The 16,789-nt window shown below is 19.1% G+C and overlaps 3 protein-coding genes across 8 annotated transcripts; 1 reads left to right on the top strand and 2 right to left on the bottom strand.

Annotated features, from left to right (window-relative positions):
• Positions 1 to 46: 46 nt before the first annotated feature.
• On the bottom strand, positions 47 to 1,857 carry LOC108004271 (46 kDa FK506-binding nuclear protein). 3 transcript variants are annotated; one of them, XM_017067042.2, is made up of 4 exons: positions 1,611 to 1,857; positions 1,325 to 1,414; positions 319 to 1,198; positions 47 to 229 (listed from the first exon to the last, which is right to left on the bottom strand). In XM_017067042.2, the coding sequence occupies exons 1-4, from the start codon at positions 1,618 to 1,620 to the stop codon at positions 148 to 150; spliced, it is 1,062 nt and encodes a 353-aa protein (XP_016922531.1). In that variant the 5' UTR covers positions 1,621 to 1,857; the 3' UTR covers positions 47 to 147. The 3 variants fall into 3 exon arrangements, with proteins under 3 accessions (XP_016922531.1, XP_016922530.1, XP_061943456.1); XM_017067041.3 differs by lacking the exon at positions 1,611 to 1,857 and adding an exon at positions 1,475 to 1,558; XM_062087472.1 differs by having other exon boundaries at positions 47 to 1,198.
• A 1,597-nt stretch (positions 1,858 to 3,454) lies between these two features.
• On the top strand, positions 3,455 to 5,820 carry LOC108004270 (microfibrillar-associated protein 1). The gene is made up of 4 exons (XM_017067040.3): positions 3,455 to 3,813; positions 3,972 to 4,648; positions 4,726 to 4,895; positions 4,967 to 5,820. Exons 1-4 carry the CDS (start codon positions 3,717 to 3,719, stop codon positions 5,400 to 5,402), a joined length of 1,380 nt encoding a protein of 459 aa, XP_016922529.1. The 5' UTR covers positions 3,455 to 3,716; the 3' UTR covers positions 5,403 to 5,820.
• Positions 5,409 to 16,773, bottom strand: LOC108004274 (endoribonuclease Dcr-2). 4 transcript variants are annotated; one of them, XM_017067044.3, is made up of 26 exons: positions 15,800 to 16,773; positions 15,536 to 15,696; positions 15,263 to 15,440; positions 14,378 to 14,617; positions 13,497 to 13,773; positions 12,618 to 12,694; positions 12,442 to 12,545; positions 12,169 to 12,307; positions 11,939 to 12,069; positions 11,584 to 11,824; positions 11,245 to 11,502; positions 10,780 to 11,055; positions 10,525 to 10,701; positions 10,233 to 10,437; positions 9,712 to 10,030; positions 9,300 to 9,652; positions 9,042 to 9,190; positions 8,794 to 8,901; positions 8,409 to 8,708; positions 7,098 to 7,313; positions 6,830 to 7,030; positions 6,581 to 6,662; positions 6,275 to 6,495; positions 6,021 to 6,192; positions 5,826 to 5,901; positions 5,409 to 5,760 (listed from the first exon to the last, which is right to left on the bottom strand). In XM_017067044.3, the coding sequence occupies exons 2-26, from the start codon at positions 15,691 to 15,693 to the stop codon at positions 5,601 to 5,603; spliced, it is 4,818 nt and encodes a 1,605-aa protein (XP_016922533.1). In that variant the 5' UTR covers positions 15,694 to 15,696; positions 15,800 to 16,773; the 3' UTR covers positions 5,409 to 5,600. The 4 variants fall into 4 exon arrangements, 3 of the variants coding, with proteins under 3 accessions (XP_016922533.1, XP_028525745.1, XP_061943443.1); XM_028669944.2 differs by lacking the exon at positions 11,245 to 11,502; XM_062087459.1 differs by lacking the exons at positions 5,409 to 5,760; positions 5,826 to 5,901; positions 6,021 to 6,192; positions 6,581 to 6,662 and having other exon boundaries at positions 6,353 to 6,495.
• Positions 16,774 to 16,789: the final 16 nt, after the last annotated feature.

A 16,789-nucleotide genomic window follows, 5' to 3' on the forward strand; every position in this document is an offset into this window, starting at 1 on the left:
ATAATTATTTACTATCTTACATCGTATTTTGAATAAAATTGAACTCTTTTTAAGTAATAAAAAAGGATATTACGTTTATTAGTTTAAAATACATTATATGTCACTTAACAAACACTTAAATATCAATAAAAAGTTTATTCAGAAGTTTTAATGTACATTCCTAAGTTCCACTTCAAACATTAATGTACTATTACCAGGAATAACAGGTGGTGAACCTTTTGTACCATATCTATAACAAATATATTTTTTGTAAGAAATAATAATATATCTAAAACAAAAAAAATATTTAGTTTATAAATAGTAATAAATAACACATACGCCATAGCTGGAGGTATTGTAATACGACGTTTTCCTCCAACTTTCATTCCTGCAATACCAATATCCCATCCTTTAATTACTTCACCTTTTCCAAGTCTAAATTTGAAACCATCTCCATGTGTTGTTGCATCAAACTTTTTTCCATTTTTCAAACGACCCACATAATATACAGACACAAATTTTCCATTCTTAGCAAAAGAGCCATTACCTATTTTTAATTCTTCTATTTGCACTCCACCTTCTACTACTCTTTTTTTTTGATCAGTTTGAACATTCATTTCACTTTGTTGTTGTTCTCCTTTATTTTTTTCTTGTTTTATTTCTTTTCCATTTATTATTATTTTATCTTCTCTTTTTTTTTGTTGTTGTTTATTTTTTTTGTCTTTTTGTTGAATTTTCACTTTTTTTTCTTCTTCATCTTGTTCATTTTTTTCTTCATCTTCTTCATCTTCTTCAGTTTCTTCTTCATTTAATAATGAATCTTCATCTTCTTCAGAATCATCAGAGTCATTTTCTTCATTTATTCCATCTAATTCTATATCTTCATCAGAAGATTCAGCTTCAATTTCTTGTTTAAGACGTTTAACATTTTTCTCATTTTTTAAAGAATCTGTAGCTTTTCTCTTAGATTGTTTGTCAAGTAATTGTGGTACCTGCTCATCTTCTTCTTCTTCTTCTATCTCATCTAAATCCAAATCCTCATCAGGTATTAAATAACCAGTTAAATGAACTTGACCATGGCCATGACATATGAATGCTATCGTAGTTCCTTCTTGAAAATTTAAATCAAGTGGTACCTGCCATGTTGAGCTCTTTTTTAAATTGCATAATAAATAACTACTATTTTCATAATATAACATTACTTGTACCACATTGTCATCTATAATCAATAAAATTTGAAATGATTTAGAGATAGAAAAATAATTCAATATTTTAAATTAATATATTTTAAATAATTTATTTTCTAAATTTTTATGAATAAAATTTGTATACAACGTAATTTTACCGGCTGTTGAAAGATTTAAACTGGCCATTGATACATGGAATGATTTTTCAACGGTCTGTGTATACCGCTTATTTGGTTCTAATATTAAACCTGAAAAAAGAATAAAAAATTATTATTATTATATTATTTTTTTAATTATTACATATATACTATTTTTAATAAAATTTTTTGTTTGCAATACAGCAGTAGTTTTTCGAAACCACATGGCGACGCCATTTTAAAACAGTCCATACCGGCAAATTTTGGATTTCGTCACAGATATTTTGACTTTAATGATTATACTTACCCCAAAACATTTTGTGTGTAATTATATAACTTTTGTAGTAGAGAAATGAAATATTAATAATTAAACTTTATATGCAAATAAATTGATAATATACATATATATATATATATAATATATATATATATACACATATACACACTGAGTTTGTACGACCAATTACATATATCAGGTACTTCTATGACCTCGCGCCAAGTAATGAACAACTTAGACTTCATACAGCGCCGTTACCTAAGTCAGTTTATGTCATGAACTAAATTTTTTATAGATTTAACATTATATTAACAGTGATAAAAATTTAATAAATTTTAAATTATTTCTTTATTTTTAATAATTAAAATTGAATATTAATAAATAATACTTTTTATCAATAAAGTTATATAGATTTAAAATTTACTATTAGTGACCATTTTTTAAAACTTTCAAAATTTTACTTTATTTCTAATTTTTTTATAAATAATTCTGGACATTTATTTGATTTGAATTAAATTATTTTGTTTTGATTTGGAATTATGTAAAATATTATCTATATTTTTGAGCAATAATTAAAAATGTTTTTTACTAAATGTAATTTTACAAAAAAATTTATTTTTTTGTTTTTTTATTTTCATAATTTAAAAAATTAATTAATACCTTTTCAAAATGAAATTAATATTTGTTTAATGAGTATCTTAATTTATATATATAATTTATATATATATATATATATATAATTATATATATATATATATATATAATTGTATAAAATAATTTAAAAGAATTTTCTTCTTTTCACTATGTTAAGAAAGATTATATAAATCTAATAATTACATATAAATTGTGAGTACTTCATTTAAGGTACATTTTCATGTGATAGTAAATTGACTTTTATGATATTATACTATATACGATTAAATATTATATATTATATAGTATATATTATATATATTTACAAACATGATCTAAAGATTATCAAATCAAATTGGAACAAAGATAATTAGAAAAATGTGATATTATTTATAAGAAATATATAATTTAAAATAAATAGTGCATTAAACATATACTATAAATAGCAATATAGAAATGAGTTACATATTTGAATGTTGAGTTTATGAATAATTTTTAAATATTAATAGCATGTTATAAATATATTAATTAGCATGTTATAAAGAAAATAATTTATTAATAAAATAAAAATAAACTTATAAAACTTATTTTATTTTATATATTTATAGAATTTTATATATTTAATAGAATTAATAATTATGAATAAATAATTTTTTTTATTACTATTTTTTTTAAATTAAAATAAATTTAAAAAAAATAAGCATTAATTAGCAATATTTCAATTAAAATTTAATTTTTTTGAAATTATAATTTTGAATATATACATCATAATAAACATTATTTAATGTTGAATATTATAATATAAATGATAATAAATTTAATAAAATTATAAAAATAAAATAAAAATTAAGAGATAATAAAGTGAAATATATATTTTATATTTAATAATGATTAAATTATATTTTATAATATATTATATTATATAATATACATTAAATAAATATCATTATATTGTTTCCATTATTATTTTATTAACATTAATAATATCATTATCACGTAAAATTATCATTTTATTTTTGTTTTAAGGCAATTTTTTATTATTAAGATCTAAAATTACCTAAATAAATATAAATATACATTATTTAAGAAATCATGATTTTAATAAAATTAAATGTTGCATTCGAAACATTGAATTTATTATTGTGACTTACAGTGCTACACAATAATAGTATCACACAATGAAAATCATAACTTTTATTATCGTGAAAATATACCTTTAATATTATCTAATATACCAATCTTAATATTTTTTCAGTCGATAACTGAAGTTGTCAATATGATTTAATTTGTTTAATTCTAATAGTTGGATTTATTTCGTCAAATGATATTCAATCATATAGTATAATTTAAAAAATTAGTTAATATAATATTTATATGACGATATATATACGATATATATACTGATAATATAATATAATAATTTATTGTTAATGCAAATAGAATAGTTTGTGTAGAATTTTTATTTATAAAGATTTTGATAGTGTTTTGAAGATTTCATACAAAATGATGATGGATTATTTCGTTACAAATAATTCTTTAGCTCCTGCACCTATGGGAATTCAAAGTACAGCAGGTGCTGTACCTGTAAAAAATGATAAAGGTTAATAATTAGATATAATTATAGTATAAATTTAATAATATAATCTAAACTTAATTAAAAAATTATCATTATATAAAGTATAAATTATTGTAATTAAAATTTACTATATTAAATTAAATATTGCAAATACTATATTTAAAATTTGTTTAAATCTATAGGTGAACTCTCTATGAAAAAAGTAAAAGTACATCGTTATGTTTCTGGTAAACGACCTGATTATGCACCAGTTGCTAGTTCGGAAGAAGAATCTGAAGAAGAAGATTTTTTGGAAAGACGTGTACATAAAAATTATGAAGAAAATGAAATTTCTACAGATACTCCTACACATTCACAAATTAAAATATGTGATGAAGATGATCCACGTATAAGGAGATTAACACGTTTAGAAAAACAAAAAGAATCAAATACAGAAATTCGTGCAGAAAGGCATAGACATATACATGAACCAGAATTAATTGAAGTTGAACCTGAAAGAACTCGAGAAAGAATTAAATTAGAAAGTTCAGATTCTTCAGAAGATGAAGAATTATCAGACTCTGAAATTGAAAAAAGACGAGAAGCATTAAAACAAAGAGTTTTATCTAAAAAAGAAAATGAAGAAGAATTAATTCATGGAGAAGAAGATGAAAGATCAGGTGATACTTCAGAAGAAAGCTCAGAATATGAAGAATATACTGATTCAGAAGAAGAAACTGGACCAAGATTAAAACCAGTTTTTGTACGTAAAAAAGATAGAATTACAGTAATGGAAAAAGAGAAAGAAGCAATGAAACAAAAACAAGCAGAAATTGAAGCTAAAAAAATGGCTGAAGAACGAAAACGACAAACATTACGAGTATGTAATTTGTAATTATATAAATAAATTAATAAAAATTATTATATAGATTTTTTCTAATATTATTTATTACGTAGATGGTAGAAGAAGCAATAAGAAAAGAAGCACAAGTTAATAAAAATATAAATGATAATGAAGGGAAACTTGAAGATGTTTGTACAGATGATGAAAATGATGAAATTGAATATGAAGCTTGGAAATTACGAGAATTAAAAAGAATTAAACGTGATCGTGAAGAAAGAGAACAGTATGTTATATTAGCAATAATAAACTTTATATCTATTTTTATATCTATCTTTTTATAAACATATTTTTTAGGCTTGAAAAAGAACGACTTGAAGTTGAACGTATACGTAATATGACGGAAGAAGAACGAAGACAAGAAGCGCGATTGAATCCGAAAATTATTACAAATAAAGCAGCTAAAGGAAAGTACAAATTTTTACAGAAATATTATCATCGTGGAGCTTTTTATTTAGATAAAGATGATAATATATTTAAACGAGATTTTTCTGGTGCAACTTTAGAGGATCATTTTGATAAAACAATTTTACCAAAAGTTATGCAAGTGAAAAACTTTGGACGTAGTGGTAGAACTAAATATACTCATTTAGTTGATCAAGATACAACTCAATTTGATTCTCCATGGATTTCAGAAACAGCACAAAATTTAAAATTTCATAATAATCAAGCTGCAGGAATGAAACAAGTATTTGAACGACCATCATTAAAAAAACGGAAAAATGAAAATTAATCAAGATACGTCAAACAATTTTAATTTTAATATTTCTAATAAAATTTAATTTAATACATACAATTTGATATATGAACATTAATAAATTTGTAATTAATAAATTTTCTATCAGTATATATTATTATAGATTTTGAATATTAAATATGGAATAATTTATAAATATATATCATTTCTTTTAGCATTTTTTACTATTTTTATCTATCTTTTATACAACAAATTTTTTAATGCTTGTTTTGCCGCAGCACATTTTGCTTGTTTCTTATTTGTACCAAATCCATGAAAAAGTTTTGTTTTCCCCTCAATAGTTACTTTTAAAGGTATCATAATAGTATTTGTATTTTCAACAATAGTTGTTTTTCTAAAACAAATATGTAATTGTTAATTAATTTTAATAAAGATAAAATATTAATTAATAATACTTACAGAAATTGTGGATGTGCACCTTGAGTTTCATATAATATACGAATTGGCTGTTTCGGAATATTTTTGCTAAATTCATCTAAATAAGAACATTATCATATTATATAATATGTTTATATATATATATATAGTATATTTTTATTATATATATATAATAAAATATTTTAAAAATATTAAATCATTTTTATATATACATACCAATTTCTTTATGCATGATGGAATATATTATTTCCCATACAACCATAAGATTTTTATTACTATCTAAGTATATTGCACCTATTATGGATTCAAATATATCCCCTAAGACTTTTGGAACATCTACATGTTCAGCTATATTACATTCATTTTCTTCTAATAAAATCCATAAAAGCTAAAAATTCAGAATATACTTATAAATAATATATATATACATTTATAATACTTCAAAATATATTTAATATTTTGTAGAATACCTCATCATTTACAATATAATTTCTTTCTTCTTGAAACTTCACAAATCGTTCTATAATATCATTTAATTTTGGACAATAACATAATAATGCAATATGCAATCCAAGTCGAACTGTTAAGCATGCAAAAGTAATATTATTCACAAGAGCAGATCTTAGATCTGTTAAAGAACCAGGATTTAAATTTTTGCAATTTTCATAAATATAACTTGTAATTAAAAAATCTGTAATAACATTAAGTAAAAAATATTAGTATTTTATTTATCAATAAATATTTAAAATAATTTTTCAAACAACATATTCCATTACCAAGTATTGCATCACCAAGAAATTCTAATCGTTGATAACATTCAGTCATATTATTTGCTGAATATGAAGGATGTGTAAAGGCCTAAAGTATTTAAATTTTTAAGCACTTTTCATAATTTATATTTCTTAATTAAATTAAATCATTAAATTATATTTTGTAATTTTATAAAATGCATTATAATATTCCACCAAAAATATTTAAATTATTTTTTCTTTATTATTAAAAATAAGAATAAAATTAGAAATTACCTGTAATAAATATCCTCTATTTTTAAATTTGTATCCAAGTTTTGTTTCTATTTCAGAAGCCCAGGGCATGTAAGAATTTATATCTCCTTTAGAAATTATTGGATTTTTAGAAGTACCAAATAATAATGTATTTGAATCAATTTCATTTGGTAAAATTTGAAACCATTTTAATAATGTTAGAGTATCTTTGATACCCATACTCTTTTAGAAGAAAGTTATTTATATTAAAAAAAATTATAATATTAAAAAAATCTTTTTTTATACTTACTCTAAGATATACACCAATCAATGCTTCCACACAATCAGCTACTGCTTTATCAGAAACAGTTTGTATTCCAAGATAATGTTCCATACCAGTTTGTGATTCTGCTAATTCCCAATTTAATATTTTTTGTTGTATTATATTTTTCGTGGATTCACTTATAAGTCCACTAAATTGTTCTTGTTGAGGTATTTGAATTTCATATAAAACAGTTGGTGATACCTTATATAAAATATTTTATATACTTAACATTTTGCGAATTTTAATTAATTATATATTATTTATATTATTGAACAAATTATTATAGAAAGACTATAATAATTAATTTAAATAAAAACAAAATAAACTTTAAATAATATATTAAAATACATATCATAAATGATAGAATCAATATAATTCTATATCATATATTTAATTTTATTTTATTTAAATAAACAGACTTTTATGATTTTTAAATGTTATATTATATTATATTATAATATTATATGAAATAATATTTTTCTATTATATGGTAATCAGACTTTCTTAATTTTTAAGATATTTGGAAAAAACTATTGATTATATCATTATATTAAATTTTACTTATATATATGTATTTGTGGCAATGTATATCATTATTATCATCATATATTTTGTATGTATATCATATAATGAATTCTATATATTATTTTTCTAATATCATACAAATTTTTTTTTATAATTTTATTATTAATTTTTGCATAGAATTTTCTTTCTTCTAAGAAGTTATTAATTATTATTAAAAATTATTAAAAATTAAAGATTATAATGAAAAAAATAAGAATATAATGTTTCAAAAATAAATTTATATATAATAAAATAATTTTTAAGTAATAATATCATAATATTAATTTAATAATTATTAATTAATATTATAATAATAATTTTTTTATAAAATATTTTTTATAATTAATTTAAACTTAATTTTATGCCACAAAAATAAATTAATATTTTTACATTTTTAGTTAAAAAATGTAAATATAAATAAATGATTCATTTAAAAAATGATGAAAAATTTTTTTGTAAATTATTTGTATAAATAAAATATTGCGTTTTTTTTAATGTATATATTTGTATTTATTTTTATTATCAACATAGATATATACTCAATTTTATTTTATCTTAAGAATTAAGAATGATTATGTATATAAGAAAAAGTTGTTAAAAAAATTGATTTCTAGAACAAATTTAAAAATCATTAAAATGAAAAATGTGTCTAATTTTTAAATAATTATTATTTGTTTAAATATTTTTATTAAAAATTTTTAATTTAATTTTAAACGTGAAAATAATACAAACCTCTGCTTCTAATAATACATCTTGAAGTTGTCTAAATACTGTATAAGCTGGAGCAATGAAATTGCTTAAAGGTATAAAACTATCAACTTTCATACGTCCTGGAATGTTTTTTTTAATTCCACAATAATAGAGATTACGATTCCCAATTATTTTTCCTTTTATCATAGTTAAAGAACCTTCACCATATTTTGGAAATTGATTGTATAAAAATAATGATATAATAAATTTTAAATATGAATCTCCTAAAGTTTCTAAACGTTCTAAATTGAATGCATCATTTCCTAATTTAGTAGTTAATGCCTATAGAAATTAATATTTTCATAAAATATAATAATATAATTGATTATATTACATTTAAAGAAAAAACAATTAAAAATGTACTTACATACATAACTTGAACAGGATCTGGACCACATGAATTTTTTAACATCAAAATTTGTAAAGGAGGTACTGGTATTGATGATTTATTTAAGAAATTAGTTTTATTTTTTTTCTGTAAAATTATAATTTTTATAAATATTATGAATAAATATAACATATAAATATCATTCATAATAAATATTGTAAATTTTTAAAAACATAAATTTGAAAAAAATATGCAAAAATAGAGATATGAAAAAAATTAAATAATACCATTATGTTGTTATTTGAATTAAGTGTTTCACTCATAAATTGACAATAATGTTCAATTTGAATTAATTGAAGATCTTCAAGATTTCTGAACAAATTTGGTGGTTCTTGATATTTTGACCATGGATATTGATAGATTTCTGTATTTAATACTGTATAAAAATAAATTTAAAATAAATTTTCAACAATAATAAATTGTAAATCAAAAAAGTAAAACAAATATATAAAATATATAAAAATAAATCTATAAAAATGTGTAACCATCTATTTCTGGTCCATTTAATACTGGTTCTGATTCTAAAACATCAATATCTTCTGTAACATTTTCGGACATTTCAAATGATTCTTCTTTTTCTTCTTCATCAGTTATTATTAGTGGAACCCATTTATTATTTGATAATAATCCTAAATTAGTTTCTTTAGCAATAGTATATCTTAAATCTTCTGCAACTAGAAGCTGTGAAATTCTGTGTAAAATAGATGGTAAAATTGTTGCTTTAAGCCAATACAAAGATGGAAAATTAATTTTAGTACATAACTCTGGGACTAAATGCTCTTTCATATTTTTAGGCAAATCTACATATCTTCGGTTCTTTGATTCACTCTGCATATGTCTGTATATAAAAATACAATTTAATTATGAATGAAATGTATCTAAAAATTTATATATTACCTAGGCAATATATAATTTATTCTTCTTGATATTGCTTTTACTTCTAACATTGGTTGTCTTAAATTGTTTATTGTTAAACCATGTTTTTCTTTATAATAATGAGCATATGATAAAAAATTATCAGTTGGAAAACATGAATTTGGTGTTATATCATCACAAACTTGAGTAACAATATATGTCTCTGCAGCTCTATAGTTAGGTTTAACTAATGTTAGTTCATAATCAGTGGATTTAAAATCAAATGGAACTACTGGTGATATATATTCAATACATTTGTAATGTTTTATAACTTGCCAGTTTATATTCCATTTTTCATCAACTAAAAAATTATATTTTAAAATAGCATTTATTATTTGTATTTTTTCATTTGTATTTAATCTTAAAATAGGAAAAATATTTAAAAATTTCTAATATAAATCTTTTTTCTTATATCAAGGATTTTATATAAAAAGAAAGAGAATAAACATTTTTATTACTTATATAAAATCTTTATTTTATATTTAATTAGAAATTTTACTTACCTGGTGTAATTAAAAAACAGTTATCAAAATTAGAATTATCAAATACCATAAATGATTTTATAACTGGTATAATTTCACTAAATATCAAAGTATGAAAAACTTTTATGAATCTAACTTCTTCTTCAGATAAAATCATTGTTACATGATTTACTTTAACATCAACATTTAATTCACCAATATTCATAAAAATTGGAAAAGACGGTATCTATAATAATAAAATAATAAAAGTATTGTAGAAAATAGTCATTACAATAATTATAAAAGAGATCTAAAATTATTATCTATAAATTACCTGTGGCATTTGTTTTGCAGAAAGTATACCAAAACCTGCACTATTACATAATAAATTATAAAATACTAAATATCGATTATCATCATGTGGTATAGGATATTTAGGTGTAGCATGAAGAATATGAAGATAAACTGTATTTTGTGGAAGAGGAAATGCATTATATAAAGCTGATGGAAACTATAAATAATAATTCTAATATTAATAGAAATATTTATTATATTTAGTTCAATGAAGTAATCAATTTTTGTACTTTACTTGTAAATGATGATGTCGTTTTTTATGGTATGTTCCAAATAAAATAGTTTTTTCTGAATCATTTTCATCAATCCAATTTGGAAATAAATAATTTAGATTTTTTAGAAGTAATAAGTTTTCTGTAATTGGTTGTAATTTATCAGTTAATTCACCAATTTTATGTAATTCTATACACATTTTCATAGCAGCAGATCTTTTTGCGCTATTAATAGAAGGCATAAAATCACCAAAAATGACAATTTTTAATGGAGATGCAATTGGTAATTTAAGAGAAACCTAAAATATATTTAATGAAATTATAATTCTTACATAAGTAAAAAAACAAATAATCAAAAGAATAATTTAAAATTTATTATAATTTATTTATTATTTATTATTAATTAATTAATTATTATTATGAATAATAATTATTTATTATGAATTATAATTTATATGTATATATATATATATATACATATATAGTACCCTATATTGTGTGCAATTATTTATTGTATTATTTGAAATTTTATATAAAATCCAAATAGGCGATAAACATGCAAATTTTGATTTCATTAAAGACATGCAATATTTATTTATTAAATGAATTGCTGTTTGCTCAGTTATACAACATTTTTGTCCTTCATTACTAATGACAACATATGGTTGTATTTTATGTTGATATAATTCATTTTGTATTTTATTTTCAGTTGGAACATTACGTTCACTAGTTTTATTTAGTAAAAGCTAATTAAAAAATAAAAAATTAGTAAATACAATAATTAATTTATAAATTTTTAATGTTTAATAAAAATAATTATATGATACCTCTTGTAAGTATTGTTCTATCTTTTTAAATTCATTATATCGGTTTATAAATCGTAGATTTCCTTTGTCTAATAATAATATATATTGACTATGTACATGACGTGCTCTTCCTTTACTTTGAATATATGTTCTTACATCCATTGGTAAATCATATCTTATGATTAATGAACATTTTGGTATATTTACACCTTCATCCAAAATATCTGTTGCAACAATACAATTTGACAAACCACTTTTGAATCTGAAACAAATTTTAATAAATCGTATATTTCAATAATTTTAAAATAATAATACATGAATATATTCATGTTTAAGATTTACATTATATTAAAAAAAATAATTTTTTATAAAATACCTATGTAAAGCTTCCTTATTCCATTTTGATATACATAATGATTCTTTACAATTTCTATAAGGATCATTTGAAAAACCAATAAGAAATTCTGGATGTAAAAATCTATATTCTTCATTATTCATAGATATATTCTGAAATAAATAATAAATAAATAATAAAATAATGAAAAAAGATTAAATTAATATATATATATGATTTTTACATAAATATATAAAAAAATTATTGTTTACCTTTAATATTTGATATAATAATTTTGCAGTAAATCGTCGTTTTACAAAAATAATACAACAAAATGATTGGTCTTTAGTTTTATTATTATGATGATCTTTTAATATTTTAAAAAGTGTTCGCACTTGATCAGATGAATAACTGAAATTACAAATTATAATATTGTTTTAAAAAATTAATTTATGTATCAATTATATAATTATTAGTACATTATTCATAAACATTAATAATTTATGACATTAATAATATAAAAAAATAAATAAAATTAAACTTACTTGTAAATTTTTTCTATTTCTGTATTATTTTTCATTTTATTTTCTAATAATTTTCTACATTTAGTAATTTGTGTTATAATATATTCCATAATAATTATAGTTTCCTAAATATAATATATTATATTACATAATATTAGTAAAAAATAAAAAAATTGTCCTGTTCAGTAACTACATACCACATCTTCTATATTCTTTTTTAAACATTCTAATTGAATTAAATGAAGTAATAAACATTTACTTGCACCATAAATTCCTATATTAAAAATGAAATTTAATAAATTATAAGATATATATATGTGTATATATATATATATATATATATATATATACATTATATATATTATATCTATATTATTTTAAATTATTTCTATAAATTATTTTATATAAAATACAATACATAATTAGGACAATTGTCATTTGTTTCTTAATTATTAATAATTTATTATATTATAATATATCAATATTTTTAATAACTTCATATTAAATACTTTTTAAATCTTTATTTTTTTAATACATATAAAATATAATTTAATACATATATATATAAATTGTAAAAAAAGAATAAAAAATATTTAGAGAATAATTCTTTGTTTATAATATTATAATTTTATAAATTTTATAAATAACATTTTTTTAAATGGATTTTTCTCATAATTAAAATAGTAATTATTGAAATAATAATCATGTTTATTTTACATATTATATTTTATATACCATCATCATCTTAAATTTTATTGAAATTGATTTTAAAAAATTGCTTCAAAAATTTTTCTTATAAATATAAATACTTTTCTACTATAAATTACTTTTAAACTAATATTTATTATAAGTATATAATGAATTATTAATAAAATTAATAATAATTATTAATTAAGTTACTACATAATAATAGTACATTATTTTGTTCATTAATATTTATTTTAAACTGCATATTTAACTGAATCAATTTTTGTTATTTATAAAGTTATTATATAATTGTGTTGAAATTTTAAGATAATGGTTCTAATTATGTATCTCATGAATATATATATATATAAATATGTATATATGTATACCTGTATTTGAAAATTGTTCCTTGATATTATTTAATATGGATAACAATTTTTTATTTATAGATTTTGGTCTAAAAATTACACTTGATTCATTATATTTGAAATTATCTCTTAAAATTACACAATTTAAAATTCTCACTGTTTCCTGAATAATATTATTTATTTGCTTTCCAACATTGTCTATTACATACTGATCAAATTCAATAATTTTTTCATTTGGATTTGTATAAAAAGATGTTATTGCTGTAACTACTTTTGCATGAAATGTAATTTCCAAAGACTATATAAAATAAAATTTAAATTTTATATATTATTAATTAAAATATATAAATATTTTATTTGATACTAATCTCTCAAATTATACAGCATAAATAAACATTTTAAATAGAATTTATTTTGTTTTAAGAGAAATATTTTATTTTGTCATATAAAATTTTTCTAAGTGGCACTTTCAAGATTTCAAAGTGATAACTCATTTTATGATGAATGTATTGTTATATTATTGTATAATATGAACTTGATTTTTTAAAGTAAATTATTTATTATTGGTTAAATAAATTAAATTTTATTTGAAATATTTTTTGAAATAACAAATAATTGAACTAATGATACAACTGATAAGAATAATATAATAAATAAAAATAAAAAAAAAATCAAAAATATAGAATAATTTAATTGATAAATTAATTTATTTTAATTTCTAAAATCAATCCTCTAAAAATATTCCATATATATATTAAGATTTTATATGATATATTTAGATATAAAAATAGATATAAATAATTATATTTAAAGATTCAAAATATTTAAAGTCCTGTATAAGTTAGAGATTATGTATTCATTTGTAAATAAAATTTACAAATGATTATATAAATGAAATTTACCTCAATAACTGAATGTATTTTTTCTAATTTTACATTAGAATTTAATAATGTTGCTGAAAGTCCTAGTACTTTTGGTTGATCTTCTTTAGAGTAATTTTCAAAGTATTGCATTATTTGTCTCATAGGATGATCATTTACTGCTCTATGACATTCATCAAAAATAATTAAATTTATTCTATTCAGAAATACATATCCATGGCAAAGTGCATCTATTAAAATTTGTGATGTCATTACTAAAACCTACAATAGAATGTTTTTAAAATTTATTAAGTACAATTCATGTAATTTCATTAATTTATACACAAAAATTATTAGTAATTATTAATATTTACAATAATGTAAAATATAAGCAATATTTGTACATTATTTATTTATTATATCATTTACATATTTTAATTAATGAGATTCAAGTATATAAGATGATAAAAACAAAAGATCTGATACTTGTATTCACTGAAAGAAATAAAAAATATCTAATGAATTCAAAGTAATTTTTTCCTAAAATTTTAAATTCTATTAAATGATAATTAAATAGCTATTAAATAATAAATGTTGATTTTATAAAAAAAATATTTTTAGCATTTATTATTTAATAGAAATATTACTATTTTATATTTATTATTAATTTTTTACTTTTTTTAATGAGTATTATAAATATTTTAAATCAAATTTTTTTCATTTTGTATAATTTTATATAAATTACATATATAATAGTTTATATAGTTACTAGTACTGTAACTACAAAAATTTGATTATAAAAATTTAACTATGATGAAATATAGAATTAAATAAAAAAATTGATTGAAACTTGATTGAAAAATAATATATTTATATATACAAATAATTTTTTGATTATTATATACCAATGTAATCAATTTTTAATACCTTATACTCTTTTAATTGTGCATTCCATTCTTCATTTGTCCAAACATCAATTCCTATATCTCCACTAAGTGCTGCACAAGACAAACCAGTTAATCTTGTAATATATTCACTTTGTTGCATGACTAAAGGTACTGTATTCACTATAAATACAGTATGTTTACCACCTTCATCATAAGATCTAAATATAAAATTCAACATTTTAATAATTGATATTAAAATATAATTATTTAAAAATTTGTTATATCATATTCAGCATATTATTCATGAACATACTTCCTTATATCTGCACTTAATTCTTTTATGAGCATTACAGCAATAAAAGTTTTTCCAGCTCCTGTTGGTAAATAAATAATAACATTTTGTTTACATGCAATTTCAAACAATTCAATTTGATAAGTTCTTGGTATAAATTCATTCACATTATTTTCCATAATCTAAGGAACAAAAAGAAATATTTATATATATATATGTTTATATAAAAAAATATAACATATAAAAATTGTAATTATATATATATTTAAAATAATTGATACTTACCAAAATAATAATTTTAACAAGTAAAATTAATAATATTTAATTATTATAATAAATATAATTTCATGTCATTGAAATATACACATATATATAATTTTTATACTAATAACTTTTTTTCACACTTTATTTTTAATTATTTTTTCACACTCTTATTTTTATTTTTAAAAATTCAAGAGGTGGCTTCATTACATTCATAGAAATCAGGGAACTCCCTGATACTGTTAACATCCTGTGTTTGAATAAGTGATTCATAGAAATTAACATTTTAAATGTTGTCACAAATAAATTTTTTTGTGATTTTTTTTAAATTTCAAAATTGGTACCGTTTTTACTAATTATAATAATAAATATATAATAAATATATAAACATAATATAATTAAATTATTTTTCTAAAAAAAATTAATCAAATATACATAATTATTTTAATATTTATTTGTATTTTAATAATAATTATTGCAATTAAAACATATAAAAAAAATGCTATTACTATACAATAATATTGTTATTTTTATTTCATATACATATATAGCTTTTTACTAATGTAATAACGTTATATTACTATATAGCTGTAAAAAATTAAAATAAAATAAGATATAAAATAAAAATTTAAGCATTTTAAACATAAAATATTTTTTATAATTTTTCTTTTAAAAAAATTATGCTGTACATAAAAAAATAAAAATGGAATAATTAATATAAACATAGAAACTATAATATTATTATTATTAACTTAAATAGTTAACTAGTTCTTATATTAAACTATAATTGATTCGTTATATTCTTATTTATTATGATATTAAAAATTACTATAAATATTTTATAAAATTGAAGGAATTTAAAACTAATTATAATAATTTGATTATTTATATTGAAAAAAGAATCTATATTGAGGAATATTGTTGAATTTATTCTTATTATATATATAAAATAGGCTGATAAAAATTTGTTGGTATATAATTTTGATCTTTTATTACCAAGATCAGTGTTACCAA

Source organism: Apis cerana, linkage group LG1 (assembly GCF_029169275.1).
Source record: "Apis cerana isolate GH-2021 linkage group LG1, AcerK_1.0, whole genome shotgun sequence".
NCBI lineage: Eukaryota > Metazoa > Arthropoda > Insecta > Hymenoptera > Apidae > Apis > Apis cerana.